Here is an 18,395-nt window from a genome sequence, read left to right on the forward strand (position 1 = left end):
GAAAAAATTTGGGGCCGATGCGACCATGTGGAAGGAAGTTACAGCTGATATACATTTCCACCAGTTGGTGGCGCTATAGTGTATGTACACACACAGTCATAGACCAGAGGGTACCCCAAACCACCAGAAAAAAATTTGGGCAGATCGGACCAAGTGGGAGGAAGTGACGGCAGATATACATTTCCACCAGTTGGTGGCGCTGTGTTTTGAACATGGGTTCTGGAGCGTTAGGTGCGTCCTGTCATGATCGACTTCTCCACCGAAAATCATAGTGATACGTGCAACGGGTGGCGAGGGATAATGAATTGAAACTTCTAGGTGGCGCTAGTGTGTCAATTTAGATTGGTGTCACATGGGAGCACCACCAGGGCGCTCAGGCCTGGATTCTGACCTTACGTGTAAGATTTCAGCAGCCTGTGACCTTCTGCGGGCAAAATATGAGCCTTCGATGGTCAATGGCGAAGGCTGACCATTCGCCGTGGCCACGCCCACCACATGTGCTTTACACACATCACAGTCCATCAACTGACATCATCAGTCTGTCAGTCAAACTGTGTATTGACTTTGATGTACATTGCTTCAAGGCAAGGCCAGACACCAGGCAGGGCCAGATAAGGTAAAAGTTAAGGTTAAAGTAAAAGTTTGGTGGCGTGCCACGCCCACATCCTAAGTAGCAGCCCAAAATCCTTCGCAATTTAACGTGGGCCATCCGTCTAGTGTCCGTTGATGCTACAACGGACTCATTCGGTCAAACCCTCTAGGAGGAGTTCGTCGAGATACGACCCCTACATCCTCCCCCAAATGGCCGCCACCACCTAAAATGGCCGACTTCCTGTTGGTTTTTGAACATGGGTTCTTGAGACTTTTTTGTGCGTCCTGTCACGAGTGATGTCTCCTCCGAAAATCATGCCCATACGTGCAACGGGAGGCGAGGGATAATTATTTTAAAACTTGTAGGTGGCGCTAGTGAGTCAATTTGGCTTGGTTTCATATGGGGGCCCCACCAGGGCCCTCAGGCCTGGAATCTGACCCCCCTTATGAGTTTTCAAGCACATGCGACCTTCTGCGGGCGAATGATGACCCTTTCTTTGTAAACGGCGAGGCCTGAGCATTCGCCGCCAGGCCACGCCCACCACGTGCGCTTTTCCTGCATCATGGTCCATCAACAGGCTTCACCAGGCTGTCAGGCAGTGACCTTGTGACCTTGGTGTTCATCTGATGAATCTCCTGCCAGAAAAGGCCTCATGTAGATGACACGCCTTTAACCTGTCGCCAATAGGTGGCGCTGCGACGAAATCAGGAAGTGACCTACGGGGACCTTCGGGGCGGGGCCATGATCACATGATCCAAGTATGATGAAGATCTGACCACGTGGAGCCAAGTTATTCACGTCTACAGTTACGCTCGGCGTGCAAGGCCCGGACAGATGAAAAAGGGCAAAATTTGGGGGCGTGCCACGCCCAAATCGTACGGAATATCCCAAAATCCTTCGCAATTTAACGTCGGCCATCCGTCTAGTGTCCGTTGATGCAACAACGGACTCATTCGGTCAAACCCCCTAGGAGGAGTTCGTCGAGATACGACCCCAACTTCTGGCCCGAAAAAGGCCGGCGCCATCCAAAATGGCCGACTTCCTGTTCGTTTTCCAATATGGGTTCTTGAGACTTTTTGGTCCGTCCTGTCACGATAGACGTCTCCACCAAGTTTCGTGACGATCGGTGAAACTGGTGGCGGGGGCTAATTTTTTTTAAAATTCAAGGTGGCGCTAGAGAGCCAATTTTGGAACATTATATTTGAAACCCATAAAATATAAAATTTTTCGCCAGACCTGATGCGCTCGCCAAATTTGGTGAGTTTTCGGGCATGTTGAGGCCCTCAAAAAGGCCGACGGTTGGCAGAATAATAATAATAATAATAATAATAATAATAATAATAATAATAAACATTAAAACTGCAAGCAGTGATGAGCGGGCTCGAGCACCCCGATGCGGTCGGGGGTACGGGCGGGTCGGGGGTACGCGCGGGTCGAGGGCGCGCGTGTGTCCGGACGGGCGCGCGGACGCGCCGTACGAAAAACCGCGGCGATGGGATAAGCGGTAAGGGAGTTACGGCACTTGCAATTTTCCGGCAGGAGGGGGCGACGCCGGCGGCGAGGCGGGTGCACGGTCACGTCCCGTCCGGCGCCCCGAACCGCCATATAAAAATTCGCGACGATTGGACCGTGCGGTAGGTACTTGCTGCGGATATACGTTTCCGCCTGTGGGTGGCGCTATACAGTCTATGCGCCCACACGGTAACGGACCGGAGGGTACCCCGAACCACCAGAAAAAATTAGGTGCCGATCCGACCGTGCGGAAGGAAGTTACGGCTGATATACATTTCCACCAGTTGGTGGCGCTATAGCGTATGTACACACACTGTCATAGACCAGAGGGTACCCCGAACCACCGGAAAAAAATTTGGGCAGATCCGACCATGTGGGAGGAAGTTACGGCAGATATACATTTCCACCAGTTGGTGGCGCTATAGAGTCTATGGACACGCAGATTCAAAGAGTGGAGGGTGACCCGACCGTCCAAAAAAAATTTAGAGACGATCCGACCATGTGGAAGGAAGTTACGGCTATATACATTTCCACCAGTTGGTGGCGCTATAGAGTCTATGTATACACACAGTCATAGACCAGAGGGTACCCCGAACCACCAGAAAAAATTTGGGACTGATACGACCATGTGGGAGGAAGTTATGGCAGATATACATTTTCACCAGTTGGTGGCGCTATAGAGTCTATGTACACACACAGTCATAGATCAGAGGGTACCCCAAACCACCAGAAAAAATTTTGGACCGATCCGACCATGTGGGAGGAAGTTACAGCTGATATACATTTCCACCAGTTGGTGGCGCTATAGAGTCTATGTACACACACAGTCATAGACCAGAGGGTACCCCAAACCACCAGAAAAAATTTTGGACCGATCCGACCATGTGGGAGGAAGTTATGGCAGATATACATTTTCACCAGTTGGTGGCGCTATAGTGTATGTACACACACTGTCATAAAGCAGAGGGTACCCCAAACCACCAGAAAAAAATTTGGGCAGATCGGACCAAGTGGGAGGAAGTTACAGCAGATATACATTTTCACCAGTTGGTGGCGCTATAGAGTCTATGTACACACCCAGTCATAGACCGGAGGGTACCCCAAACCACCAGAAAAAATTTGGGGCAGATCCGACCATGTGGAAGGAAGTTACAGGTGATATACATTTCCACCAGTTGGTGGCGCTGTGTTTTGAACATGGGTTCTGGAGCGTTAGGTGCGTCCTGTCATGATAGACGTCTCCACCGAAAATCATAGTGATACGTGCAACGGGTGGCGAGGGATAATGAATTGAAACTTCTAGGTGGCGCTAGTGTGTCAATTTAGATTGGTGTCACGTGGGAGCACCACCAGGGCGCTCAGGCCTGGATTCTGACCTTACGTGTAAGATTTCAGCAGCCTGTGACCTTCTGCGGGCAAAATATGAGCCTTCGATGGTCAATGGCGAAGGCTGACCATTCGCCGTGGCCACGCCCACCACATGTGCTTTACACACATCACAGTCCATCGACTGACATCATCAGTCTGTCAGTCAAACTGTGTATTGACTTTGATGTACATTGCTTCAAGGCAAGGCCAGACACCAGGCAGGGCCAGATAAGGTAAAAGTTAAGGTTAAAGTAAAAGTTTGGTGGCGTGCCACGCCCACATCCTAAGTAGCAGCCCAAAATCCTTCGCAATTTAACGTGGGCCATCCATCTAGTGTCCGTTGATGCTACAACGGACTCATTCGGTCAAACCCCCTAGGAGTAGTTCGTCGAGATACGACCCCTACATCCTCCCCCAAATGGCCGCCGCCACCTAAAATGGCCGACTTCCTGTTGGTTTTTGAACATGGGTTCTTGAGACTTTTTTGTGCGTCCTGTCACGAGTGATGTCTCCTCCGAAAATCATGCCCATACGTGCAACGGGAGGCGAGGGATAATTATTTTAAAACTTGTAGGTGGCGCTAGTGAGTCAATTTGGCTTGGTTTGAAATGGGGGCCCCACCAGGGCCCTCAGGCCTGGAATCTGCCCCCCCTTATGAGTTTTCAAGCACATGCGACCTTCTGCGGGCGAATGATGACCCTTTCTTTGTAAACGGCGAGGCCTGAGCATTCGCCGCCAGGCCACGCCCACCACGTGCGCTTTTCCTGCATCATGGTCCATCAACAGGCTTCACCAGGCTGTCAGGCAGTGACCTTGTGACCTCGGTGTTCATCTGATGAATCTCCTGGCAGAAAAGGCCTCATGTAGATGACACGCCTTTAGCCTGTCGCCAATAGGTGGCGCTGCGACGAAATCAGGAAGTGACCTACGGGGACTTTCGGGGCGGGGCCATGATCACATGTACCAAGTATGATGAAGATCTGACCACGTGGAGCCAAGTTATTCACGTCTACAGTTACGCTCAGCGTGCAAGGCCCGGACAGATGAAAAAGGGCAAAATTTGGGGGCGTGCCACGCCCACATCGTATGGAATATCCCAAAATCCTTCGCAATTTAACGTCGGCCATCCGTCTAGTGTCCGTTGATGCAAGAACGGACTCATTCGGTCAAACCCCCTAGGAGGAGTTCGTCGAGATACGACCCCAACTTCTGGCCCGAAAAAGGCCGGCGCCATCCAAAATGGCCGACTTCCTGTTCGTTTTCCAATATGGGTTCTTGAGACTTTTTGGTCCGTCCTGTCACGATAGACGTCTCCACCAAGTTTCGTGACGATCGGTGAAACTGGTGGCGGGGGCTAATTTTTTTTAAAATTCAAGGTGGCGCTAGAGAGCCAATTTTGGAACATTATATTTGAAACCCATAAAATATAAAATTTTTCGCCAGACCTGATGCGCTCGCCAAATTTGGTGAGTTTTCGGGCATGTTGAGGCCCTCAAAAAGGCCGACGGTTGGCAGAATAATAATAATAATAATAATAATAATAATAATTAAAACTGCGAGCAGTGATGAGCGGGCTCGAGCACCCCGACGCGGTCGGGGGTACGCGCGGGTCGGGGGTACGCGCGGGTTGGGGGCGCGCGCGTGTCCGGGCGGACGCGCCGTACGAAAAACCGCGGCGATGGGATAAGCGGTAAGGGAGTTACGGCACTTGCAATTTTCCGCCAGGAGGGGGCGACGCCGGTGGCGAGGCGGGTGCGCGGTCACGTCCCGTCCGGCGCCCCGAACCGCCATAAAAAAATTTGCGACGATTGGACCGTGCAGTAGGTACTTGCGACGGATATACGTTTCCGCCTGTGGGTGGCGCTATACAGTCTATGCGCCCACACGGTAATGGAATGGAGGGTACCCCGAACCACCAGAAAAAATTAGGTGCCGATCCGACCGTGCGGAAGGAAGTTACGGCTGATATACATTTCCACCAGTTGGTGGCGCTATAGCGTATGTACACACACTGTCATAGACCAGAGGGTACCCCGAACCGCCAGAAAAAAATTCGGGCAGATCCGACCATGTGGGAAGAAGTTGCGGCAGATATACATTTCCACCAGTTGGTGGCGCTATAGAGTCTATGGACACGCAGATCCAAAGAGTGGAGGGTGACCCGACCGACCAAAAAAAATTTAGAGACGATCCGACCATGTGGAAGGAAGTTACGGCTATATACATTTCCACCAGTTGGTGGCGCTATAGAGTCTATGTATACACACAGTCATAGACCAGAGGGTACCCCGAACCACAAGAAAAAATTTGGGACTGATCCGACCATGTAAAAGGAAGTTACAACTGATATACATTTCCACCAGTTGGAGGCGCTATAGCGTATGTACACACATTGTCATAGACCAGAGGGTACCCCGAACCACCAGAAAAAAATTCGGGCAGATCCGACCATGTGGGAGAAAGTTACGGCAGATATACATTTCCACCAGTTGGTGGCGCTATACAGTCTATGTACACACACAATCATAGACCAGAGGGTACCCCAAACCACCAGAAAAAATTTGGGGCCGATGCGACCATGTGGAAGGAAGTTACAGCTGATATACATTTCCACCAGTTGGTGGCGCTATAGTGTATGTACACACACTGTCATAGACCAGAGGGTACCCCAAACCACCAGAAAAAAATTTGGACAGATCGGACCAAGTGAGAGGAAGTTACGGCAGATATACATTTTCACCAGTTGGTGGTGCTATAGAGTCTATGTACACACACAGTCACAGACTGGAGGGTACCCCAAACCACCAGAAAAAAATTTGGGCAGATCGGACCAAGTTAGAGGAAGTTACGGCAGATATACATTTCCACCAGTTGGTGGCGCTGTGTTTTGAACATGGGTTCTGGAGCATTAGGTGCGTCCTGTCATGATAGACGTCTCCACCGAAAATCATAGTGATACGTGCCACGGGTGGCGAGGGATAATGAATTGAAACTTCTAGGTGGCGCTAGTGAGTCAATTTAGATTGGTGTCACATGGGAGCACCACCAGGGCGCTCAGGCCTGGATTATGACCTTACGTGTAAGATTTCAGCAGCTTGTGACCTTCTGCGGGCAAAATATGAGCCTTCGATGGTCAATGGCGAAGGCTGACCATTCGCCGTGGCCACGCCCACCACATGTGCTTTACACACATCATAGTCCATCGACTGACATCATCAGTCTGTCAGTCAAACTGTGTATTGACTTTGATGTACATTGCTTCAATGCAAGGCCAGACACCAGGCAGGGCCAGATAAGGTAAAAGTTAAGGTTAAAGTAAAAGTTTGGTGGCGTGCCACGCCCACATCCTAAGTAGCAGCCCAAAATCCTTCGCAATTTAACGTGGGCCATCCGTCTAGTGTCCGTTGATGCTACAACGGACTCATTCGGTCAAACCCCCTAGGAGGAGTTCGTCGAGATACGACCCCTACATCCTCCCCCAAATGGCCGCCGCCACCTAAAATGGCCGACTTCCTGTTGGTTTTCGAACATGGGTTCTTGAGACTTTTTTGTGCGTCCTGTCACGAGTGATGTCTCCTCCGAAAATCATGCCCATACGTGCAACGGGAGGCGAGGGATAATTATTTTAAAACTTGTAGGTGGCGCTAGTGAGTCAATTTGGCTTGGTTTCAAATGGGGGCCCCACCAGGGCCCTCAGGCCTGGAATTTGCCCCCCCTTATGAGTTTTCAAGCACATGCGACCTTCTGCAGGCGAATGATGACCCTTTCTTTGTAAACGGCGAGGCCTGAGCATTCGCCGCCAGGCCACGCCCACCACGTGCGCTTTTCCTGCATCATGGTCCATCAACAGGCTTCACCAGGCTGTCAGGCAGTGACCTTGTGACCTCGGTGTTCATCTGATGAATCTCCTGCCAGAAAAGGCCTCATGTAGATGACACGCCTTTAGCCTGTCGCCAATAGGTGGCGCTGCGACGAAATCAGGAAGTGACCTACGGGGACCTTCGGGGCGGGGCCATGATCACATGTACCAAGTATGATGAAGATCTGACCATGTGGAGGCAAGTTATTCACGTCTACAGTTACGCTCAGCGTGCAAGGCCCGGACAGATGAAAAAGGGCAAAATTTGGGGGCGTGCCACGCCCACATCGTACGGAATATCCCAAAATCCTTCGCAATTTAACGTCGGCCATCCGTCTAGTGTCCGTTGATGCAACAACGGACTCATTCGGTCAAACCCCCTAGGAGGAGTTCGTCGAGATACGACCCCAACTTCTGGCCCGAAAAAGGCCGGCACCATCCAAAATGGCCGACTTCCTGTTAGTTTTCCAATATGGGTTCTTGAGACTTTTTGGTCCGACCTGTCACGATAGACGTCTCCACCAAGTTTCGTGACGATCGGTGAAAGTGGTGGCGGGGGCTAATTTTTTTTAAAATTCAAGGTGGCGCTAGAGAGGCAATTTTGGAACATTATATTTGAAACCCATAAAATATCAAATTTTTCGCCAGACCTGATGCGCTCGCCAAATTTGGTGAGTTTTCGGGCATGTTCAGGCCCTCAAAAAGGCCGTCATTTCGTCAGAATAATAATAATAATAATAAACATTACGATTACAATAGGGCTTTCGCACTGGTCAGTGCTCGAGCCCTAATAAACATTACGATTACAATAGGGCTTTCGCACTGGTCAGTGCTCGAGCCCTAATAATAATAATAATAATAATAATAAACATTACGATTACAATAGGGCTTTCGCACTGGTCAGTGCTCGAGCCCTAATAATAATAATAATAATAAACATTACGATTACAATAGGGCTTTCGCACTGGTCAGTGCTCGAGCCCTAATAAACATTACGATTACAATAGGGCTTTCGCACTGGTCAGTGCTCGAGCCCTAATTACGATTACAATAGGGCTTTCGCACTGGTCAGTGCTCGAGCCCTAATAATAATAATAATAATAATAATAATAAACATTACGATTACAATAGGGCTTTCGCACTGGTCAGTGCTCGAGCCCTAACTACTCACCCTTTTATGACACCTGGCAGATAATTATTACAGGTATTATCTGTAATACAAGTGTAAAAAAGTTACTCAGTGTATAACAACTAAACAAAACTAAAATAAAGGAAAACAATTCACCAATGTGTTACAGAAACCAAATAAAACTAAACTAAAGTCAAACTACTCACCCTTTCAATACACCTGGCAGATAATTATTACAGGTATTAACGGTAATAATAAGTGTATCAAAGATGTCAACCAATGAATAAATAAAAATATAATAAAGTAAAAAATAATACTAATAATAATACTAATAAAGTAAGTAAAAAATACTCACTAAATTTGAAAAAAAGTACTCCTCACCCTTTCAAGACACTCAGTGTTTCTTTACACTAAGTGTAAAAGAAACAAAGATACACTGTGTATAACTACTGTAAATACAAAGAAAAAAATAGTGTAATCAAACCTAACTAAAACTAAAGTAATAAGTAATAAAAATATAATAAAGTAAAAAAAAAAAAAAAAATAATAATAAAGTAAGTAAAAAAATACTCACTAAATTTGAAAAAAGTACTCCTCACCCTTCCAAGACACTCAACAAATAATGCGCACAGGTAGTAACTGTAATACAAGTGTAAAAAAAGACGTCAATCAGTGTATAACTACATCCTACTAAAGTGTGAAATGGAAACAAAATAAAACTAAAATAAAGTAAAAGTATCAGATAATGTGTACAGGTATATTATGTGTCATACAAGTGTAAAAAAAGAAGTAAGCAGTAAAAACTACTAAAATAAGGTAAAATGAGCAGTGGAAAATGAAAACAAAATAAAACAAAAAGGAAAATGTAACCACTAGTGTGGAATGAAAACTAAATAAAAATAAACAAAAATAAAACTACTTACCCTTTCAAGATGCCTGGCAGATAATGTGTACAGGTATTGGTTGTAATACAAGTGTAAAATAAACAAAGATACACTGTGTATAACTACTGTTAATACAAAGAAAAAAATAGTGTAATCTAACCTAACTAAAACTAAAGTAATAAGTAATAAAAATATAATAAAGTAAAAAAAATAATAATAATACTAATAAAGTAAGTAAAAAATACTCACTAAATTTGAAAAAAGTACTCCTCACCCTTCCAAGACACTCAACAAATAATGCGCACAGGTAGTAACTGTAATACAAGTGTAAAAAAAAGACGTCAATCAGTGTATAACTACATCCTACTAAAGTGTGAAATGGAAACAAAGTAAAACTAATATAAAGTAAAAGTATCAGATAATGTGTACAGGTATATTATGTGTCATACAAGTTTAAAAAATAAGTAAGCAGTAAAAACTACTAAAATAAGGTAAAATGACTCACCAGAGTGCATAAAAACTAAGCGAAAATTATATAAATATTTGAGAAGTTTATACCTAAAATTGATCAGGCGGGATGTTGTTTTGACGTTGATGTTTGTTTGGATACGTAAGGGCATATTTGTCCAGTAACTGTCAATTGTGGCACTTTTGGGAGGTTCCACTGTAGACGTTGATGTAAACAAGCATGTACGTATTTGTCCTTGAGAAGGCTCATTATCGCAATCCATTGGTTGCCCTTGGACACGCGCATTCCCAAGCGTTTATTTGTATGCCTGCCGCTTGTATATGTTTCTTTGACATATGCTATCTTGGCGAAGGGCTGCACCCTGAAAGCTTCCATTTGATTCCGCTCCATCACGGTGACACGCTGTTAACCAGAAGAGAGCACTTTGTGCTGTCATCGTTTGTCTACTCGTTGGGTAGCGACACAAAAGCTGCCGACAGCTGAGGTCGGCGTTGACGGCTTTCGAGGGGGGCAGGACGCGACCTTTCTCGTCTCCGGGGAGGCGGTGCATGTTTAAAGGCAAACACGCGGCGGATGGAAAAAAAAAAATAGATTTTTATAAAGCCGGCTGGAGGTTGACTCAAGGTTGTCGATAAAGTGCGTCTTGCGTCACGCGGGTGCAAAGGCTAAACATACTGGGATAATCTATGCAGGAGGACAGGCGGTGATCTAAATGATAGCAAACAAAACATCCAGCTGTACAATATACTGCATTATCAAATATAAGACGCTATTTCTTCCCGAGACAAAAGTCGGTTTTATATTCTGTGCTCGATGACTTCTCTCCAAACGATTCAGAGCAAACATTGCTAGCAAATGACAAAAAGTCTTATAATCAGTGTCGTCTTATATTCGGTTCCTGGAAGACTTTCTGCAAGTTTTTCGAGTCCGTAGGAATTATTGTCCATGGGTCCAGTTCTAAATAGATCGGGGTTGAGGTCAGGGCTCTAACTTGTTCCACACCACATTTATCCAAGCATGCCTTCATGGATCACAATCAGGCTGTTCCACAAAAACAACCAATGAATACAGCTACTGTATTGTTTGTTTACATCATATCATCTCCTTTGACAGGAAGTTTGCACACACAATTCAAAACAAAAACGCACTTCTTGCACCTGCAAAGTGCACCTGAGCTCCCATAAGGACCTAAAACTCATTCATTCATTGGCATTATAGGAAAAGACACGCCCACAAAACTCTGTAAGCATCTATTTCGCTAAAGTTAAGTACATTTTTGGGTTAATAGTTATAATATTTACCCCTGTTTGAGTTAGCGTATTGCCTAATGTGTACGTTCCATAAGTTTGGAGACAATTTGTTTCAAAACTTTTGGAGCAGATGTCACTTAGGTGCGCTTGATGGACGACTCAGGTACCATTATGTCTAAATGCGTTATATATGGACCTATACTGGATTGGATAATGCCATTTATATATCAGATTTAATCACACTGCAAAAAAACCAATAAGATAAAGCCCCGCTTTTACTCATGTTTTAACTGTGTATTAACCAATGAATGTTGTATTTTGGTGTGTCTTATATTCTGTTTACTTGCTTTATTCAACTCCATTCTTTGAGTAGTGTCTTTGAGTATTTTGAAAAGCGCTATACAAATAAAATGTATTATTATTATTAAATAAGAAAAAAGACAATATACTCTGACAGGCCACAGCATTAGGTACAAACCTTTTACACAGATAACGCTGACTTATGAGTGACACCGTCAAAGCGGTAGGACTCCAGCTACATACAGTATAAGGGGTAAGATATTCGAAACACCATTCATCTCTGCAAAGGCCATATTTGGATATGGGCAGGTGTACCTAATCTTGTGTCTATTACCTGTGTGGAATTGTAAAAAATAAATAAATAAATAAATAAAGCAGGGAAAAGTGCTGCGGCTGGCGTATGTTGTTAGAGTAGTGGCTATAAGAGCGTATTGATAAGGCCAACAAAGCATCTACGCCGCATAGATGTTAAGATATTCTCGTCTGATTGGCTACAAGTCCCACTCTAAAGAGTGAGCAGGTCAAACAGTCACAATAAACTAACAGATAAAGACTTTTTAAAAGGACGCTAACCTATGGAGGGTTTTTTTTTCCCCAATGGAGAAATAAATAAATATAAAATGTAGAAAATACATTGTACAATTATATAAATAAAATACACGTGATTATTATTATTGTTTGTATTAAATACATAATTAAAATGTGAAATAAACAGAAATAAATGCCTTGAATATATTATTTCATTCATTCATTTTCTACCGCTTTTTCCTCACGAGGGTCGCGGGGGTGCTGGAGCCTATCCCAGCTGTCTTTGGGCGAGAGGCGGGGTACACCCTGGACTGGTGGCCAACCAATCACAGAGCACATATAGACAAACAACCATTCACACTCACATTCATACCTATGGACAATTTGGAGTCGCCAATTAACCTAGCATGTTTTTGGAATGTGGGAGGAGACCGGAGTACCCGGAGAAAACCTATATTATTTCATAATCAATATATTTCTTTCATGGCCGGGATCAATAATCTTTTCATTAGTGGCTTTATATTTATTTAATTCTGTCCCCAAAAAAACCCTCCATCCTAACAAACACTTACATACTCACCTCTCCCCAACAACGTTGTGTACATACAGTGTAGTATTATTATTAGTAGTAGTAGTATAATACATGTCGGATGGTAGAAGATGAGACAAAAAGCACCGTTATTTGAAGTAGTCCAGTCCCGCCACCAAGAAGAACTTCTCCAGGAAAAGTTCAGAGTCCAAAACCGCGATGTGAGCGGCCCGCCCGATGAGAGTGTTGGCCGTGTTGGGCAGAGCGTGGAAAACGTTCTGCCGGATGAGACGGCAATTTTTAGCCTCCACAAGAGGCTGCAGGAGGTTGTTGATCATCTCCGTGTAGACGGGACCTAAAGGATCAGAGTGAGACCTTCTAAGTTAGCTATATGATACATAACAACTTCAGAATCATGATTTGGTGTGCATGAGAAAGTGGAAAAGCCGTACTCTTGGACCTCTTGGTCATTTATTAACAATATATTACACAACGCAGCAGCAACAGAACCAATATTGTAAAAACTGCATACACAACCTGTGGTTTTGTCTTTCAGTGCGGTTTTGCACATCTCGATCCTGGCAGAGTGGAAAGGAACGTAACGGTCCTGCGGAGAGGCCACCAGCACCACGTTCTTGAAGAACTGGAGCCCTGAAAGGTAACACAACACGACAGTCGAAATGTGTGTGTGTGTGTGTGTGTGTGTCTTAGTGAGTGCAAAGGAGTCAATTTGCTCGAAAAGACAGAATCCCAATCCCCAAACCCAGCGACAGGCGAGACAATAAAAGAAGTCTTTTTCTTTGGCTTCTGCTGTCAGGAGTGCTTTTAAGAGTGCACTCTGGTGCCTTTTCAATGACAGGGTGCCACGCTTTTGCCACTCTGGACGTTGTGTGTGTGACAAAAAGCATTTCCGTGATTGCCACCCGTCAGGTACGTGACACGCCGCTGCACTCACAATGGGGAGGCCTCTCGCGTGTGTTAGCGTTACACAAGTGTGACAGCAAAACATCTCCGTGAATATTTCATGAAATGACTCTCTGCTCCAATTTGGAGGGTTTCCTACCTGGTTTCTGGCTGAGGAGGTAAAGGAATGTTTTGCGCGGATCAACGTGGTCTCTGAAGGTGAGCTGCAGCAAGGATCCGGATTTCTTCAGCTTCTGCATCAACCACAGACCTTGCAGACACACAGACACATGATTCAACAATGGACCTGAAACAATTCAACATTTTATACCTTGACTACCCCAGAGCAGCTGTGACTACAGATATAGTTTACCTCCACATATAGTGTGTGACTGAGTGAACTAATGTAGCCATTGCAGCTAATTCAAACATGTGGAGACATACGCATTATGACTACAATTACTGCTGCAAAAGCCATTGATACTGTATATATACTGGGTTTAAATATGGTTTAAGTATATATACGGCTTTGTCCCTTCGTATTTATCTGATCTGCTTTTACCATATCAACCCCCGCGGACCCTGCGGTCCTCCGGCACTGGCCTTTTAGCTATACCAAAACCCAGAACAAAAACCCACGGTGAGGCAGCATTTATCCACCATGGCCCCCACCTGTGGAACAGCCTGCCGGAGGGCCTCAGGACGGCGGAAACTGTTGATATTTAAAAAAAAAAAAAAGATTAAAGACGCACCTTTTTAATCAGGCTTTTAACTAATATTTTTAAACTTTTCTTATGTTTTTATCTTTTTAGTCCTATTTTATGCTCTTAGTCTTCAGCTTTTAACTCCAGTGTTTCCTCAGGGGGGTCCTCCACACTGGGGGCTGTTTGGGTATGCTGAGGGGGTGCTATCCTTGAGTCCCTTCGACACGGCCGGCTGGGGGTTCCTCCCTTTAATGTGGGGGTCCGCCCGTCTATCGGAGTCGGGGGGCCCGGGTGCTGGTCCTCCGAGTGTGGACGGCCCCAAAGGTGGCGTTTCCTTGTTCCTCAGTGCCATGCCATGTCTCCCTACTGTGTGTGATTGTGTGATTGCGTGTGTGTGTGGGTCTAGTATGGAGGGTGGGAAGGAGGGGCTTTCTTTTGTTTCTTTGTTTTTTCCTTATAATTGTGGAAATTGTTTTAATTCCGTAAAGCACTTTGTGTTGCATTTCTTTGCAGGAAAAGTGCTATACAAATAAAGTTGATTTGATTTGATATAATCCCAAAAAATTCCGTAACCAAAAGTGGTTCCCTCACCTGTGCTGACCAAGGTGCTGTTGTTGTAAAGCGTTCCCAGGTGCGGGCCTGACAGCGAGAGGAAAGTGTGCAGCCTAGCCAGATAGCATCGAAAGCGAGGCCTGGTCAGCACCGAGCGGATGATGATGTTCCCCAGAGAATGTCCGATGAAGCTGTTGGTGCGAAAACAAACAACTTTAGAAAGTAGCGCTGGTGACCTTCAATGCAGTACAATATGGTATTACTATGGAGTCCCACTCCCTGGTTACAGCAGTGCTAATTAAAGAAACTTCATTAACTTCTCTTCTCTCCTCAAAGACAAGCTAATGATGCTAGCATATAGAGAATTAATTGGTGCAGCGAAGCCTGTCACCTTGTTTAATTACTGCACTGTTGCAGCCTAAGTCCAAAAATCCCTCATCGCCATGACGACTGCTTCACATATCCAAATACGTGAAATGTACCAGATTGCCATTGCTTTTTTTTTTCTTTACTTTCACATTCTCTGGAGAGCACAGCTAGAATGAAGAAAGTTGGGCTCCACTGCGTAAAGTGGCATTTTGAGGGCAATTAGGCGGGAAGATTAATAGCGTAATTTGATGGGAAGTAGGCAAGTCATCTCTGCAGTAAAAGTACAGTCAATCAGGAGAAAGCTGGAAAGCTATTGGCTGTGAATGATAAGAGCTTTTCATCCATCCTCGCTCTCAGCAGCTTTAATACATTATAACGGGGAAGGTTTTCACACAGGCTGACTGGATTGGGGTTGATTTGCTGGCTTTGCTGCCCTCTACTGGCGATATGGAAGTACTGTACGTTTTCAGCCTGAGGAAAACATTCATTCATTCATTTTCTACCGCATATCCTCACGAGGGTCGCGGAGGTTGCTGGAGCCTATTCAAACAGATTACCGTAATATCAGTATGTACTGTATATGCTTTGATATACTTATGTCATCCATTTTTATAAACCTTTGTTATTATTTTTTGTTTGATTATTTTTAGATATTTATTTTCATTCATTCATTCATTTTCTACCGCTTATCCTCACGAGGGTCGCCGGGGTTGCTGGAGCCTATTCAAATAGATTACCATAATATCAGTATGTACTGTATATTCTTTGATATACTTATCATGTCATCCATTTTTATAACTTTTTTTATTATTTTTTTGTTTTTTATTATTTTTAGCTATTTGTTTATTAAATGTAATTATAATTGTGTGTATGTGTGTACTAACCTTATCCTGCCTATAGTCAGATTATACAGCTGGATGTGCTGAATAATCTCATCCAACAATCTGTCCGTCATGGTGTCAAAGTCAGCAAACGTGTCAGTCTGCAAAGAAAAAAAAAAAAGAAAATATGAATTTATTGTTGCTGAACGTAACCTGACGTGATCGGATGTCTCTACCTGGTTTCTTTCCGACATGAGGAAGTCCAGCCTCGATCCTGGCAGGCCTAACTCAATGAACGTCTTCACCAGGCGAAGGTCTGCGCTGTTTCCTGGAGGCGAAGATGAAATTATGTCTGAACCGTTTATGTTGACGAGTAGACATTGAAGACGTGACACACTCACCGTCAAGGCCGTGCACACACACCACCAGGTGTATGCCATCATCAAACTCCTCATCGTCCTCCTCGGGAGGGAAGTAGGGCAGGTCTGATGCCAGCAGAGGAATGTTGCTGTACAGGCTGGCGTGAAAGCTCATCATCCCCTGAAAAAGCTCGTCTTTGGCTTTGTAGAAGCTGGACATGACATTATGAGGTTGTGTTATTATAAGGCTAATAAACTACACCCACTAGAATAAATACTTATAGATTATATAATACAGTCCTCAATATCAATCAAACTGCAATATCATGCGTGTAAAGAAGGAATATGTTATTGCAAGCCTTGATCAGTGTACCCGTGTTGCCCCCTCTCACCTGATCATGCGTTCATTGGTCTCCTCGTCCATGCTGAGGTGGCTGGCGAGGTTTGAGGAGATGATGCCAAAAGAGCCCAGTGGCTGATGGGTAATGGGTGAGGTAGTCTGGCGCGTGGACATGCCGCTGATGGACGGGGAGTCTCTTAGAACAGAGGAAAAAGGCAAACAGGTGGGGGCGCAGGACACTGACATGTTGACCACCTCCACCATCTTCTTATTGACAAAGGCCAGACCGGAGTTGGGGACCTTCGGGGGCTTCGTCTGGACTTCTGAAGCGTCATCGCAACCTTGTGAGGATCCTATAGAGTCAAATTCAGGAGGTGTCCTGGGCTCCTGGTCATCTACGCTGTTAAGGCTCTCCTGGTCCACTCGACTTCTTTTATGGACACTTGGCTGGTGTCCACTGCTGCAGGGCGGTGTTTCCGATGCAGCGAGACGTACGTCCTCCACGGAGACACTCATATTCTCCTCAGGACGGTCCATAACACAACTCTCCTTGACATGAGGGCCCTCCGTGGACTCGTGAAGAAGGAACACTTGACTGTCGGTGTATCTCTCCAGTCCATTTTGTTGAGGATTGACCACCTCTGAGGTGGTCAAAAGCGATGATTCCGGCCGCTCTGAGTGCAAAGAAAAGTTGATTTGATTTGAATCTTGACCTGTGTCCTTTTGCAGAAGCAGATGGTCCTCATCGTTGTCGTCGGGGCTGCTGATCTGAGGCGCCGACACGGATTTGGTTAGTTTGCCTTGACTCTGCTCGCGGTCGTCCTCGTAAGGAAGCGAGCTTATGGACGTCAACGACGCCTGTATGCCTCCACTTGGAAGGCTGCCGTTGCTCTCCATCTGCAGGCCTTCCAAGGAGCTACGATGAACGGGGTGCACGAGCACTTTTTGGCGCGGGATCTCCCGTTCGCTGGAGAAATCCAAAGGGGGGCGACTTCGTAGCGCAGCCTCCGACGGCCAAGCCACAGAGCTGGGCTCGCTCTCGATGCCTGAGTCGGATATGACTGAGGAGGAACGCTTGATGATCTTTGAGATAACCGGACCTCCTCGGTGCGGCGTCTCTTTTCTGAGACCACCGGGGGATGAAGATAAAGCAGAGTGCTGACAAACCAGAGGAATACTCACCGGTGCATCTTCACTCTCATCATCTACAGACTGATTTAAAGGCATGGACATATCGGACTCATTGTCCTCACTCCTTTGGCTCATGCTATCTTTTGTGGCGTCGTACATTCCTGCACCAAGATGAGCTGGAGAACCATTACTGATGCCCTTTTGGACTTCTTCTGTTCTACAAGAATCAATAGCCTGAGAAGTACAGTTCTCCTCTGCTGACGAGACCACTTTGGAATCCTGCAGATCTGCTACAGATAGCTCCTCCCTTGCAAGAATGTCCTGAGAACTTCTGCTCTGCTTTGCTATAAGCGACACATAGGTGGTCAGATCCATGCAGTCATCGCCATCCAACGGATCCTGTGATACTTTAGGGGATTTATCTCTTTCTGGGGTCCGCCTGGCTGCAGGATCCGAGTCGTTTTGCTCATCGGATGTTGCGCAAACCGCCCCCCGCTCTGGAAAGACAAGAGCAAGACATTTGTAGATCACACCAGACGATGAACTACAAGAACCGTACTGACATGCATATAAGATGAATGTAAGAACGGACCATATGGTCTTGATATGAGCGTTAAAAATAACTTTTTATTTGATAGTATATTTGAAACACTACCGCTCAAAAGTTTGGGATCACTTGCAAATTTCTTTGTTTTCCAAAGAAGAATTTTTTTCCCTGCATTTCACAAACAATTTTTTCCATTTCACAAACAATTAAAATTAATCAGATGATTTTACATTTTTGCATAGAGGCCTA

At 45.5% G+C, this 18,395-nt stretch overlaps 1 protein-coding gene across 1 annotated transcript in view; it reads right to left on the reverse strand.

Annotated features, from left to right (window-relative positions):
• The window catches only part of fam135b (family with sequence similarity 135 member B), a 71,479-nt gene that overhangs the window by 29,659 nt on the left and 23,425 nt on the right, over positions 1 to 18,395 (reverse strand). The window contains exons 17-24 of the mRNA XM_058046656.1: positions 16,521 to 18,096; positions 16,171 to 16,340; positions 16,006 to 16,097; positions 15,833 to 15,930; positions 14,619 to 14,770; positions 13,484 to 13,594; positions 12,958 to 13,071; positions 12,568 to 12,775 (exon numbers count right to left, since the gene is read on the reverse strand). Of these exons, the coding sequence (XP_057902639.1) occupies positions 12,570 to 12,775; positions 12,958 to 13,071; positions 13,484 to 13,594; positions 14,619 to 14,770; positions 15,833 to 15,930; positions 16,006 to 16,097; positions 16,171 to 16,340; positions 16,521 to 18,096 (2,519 nt within the window). The 3' untranslated portion in view covers positions 12,568 to 12,569. The remainder of the gene's footprint in view (positions 1 to 12,567; positions 12,776 to 12,957; positions 13,072 to 13,483; positions 13,595 to 14,618; positions 14,771 to 15,832; positions 15,931 to 16,005; positions 16,098 to 16,170; positions 16,341 to 16,520; positions 18,097 to 18,395) is intronic.

This window comes from Doryrhamphus excisus, chromosome 14, assembly GCF_030265055.1.
Source record: "Doryrhamphus excisus isolate RoL2022-K1 chromosome 14, RoL_Dexc_1.0, whole genome shotgun sequence".
NCBI lineage: Eukaryota > Metazoa > Chordata > Actinopteri > Syngnathiformes > Syngnathidae > Doryrhamphus > Doryrhamphus excisus.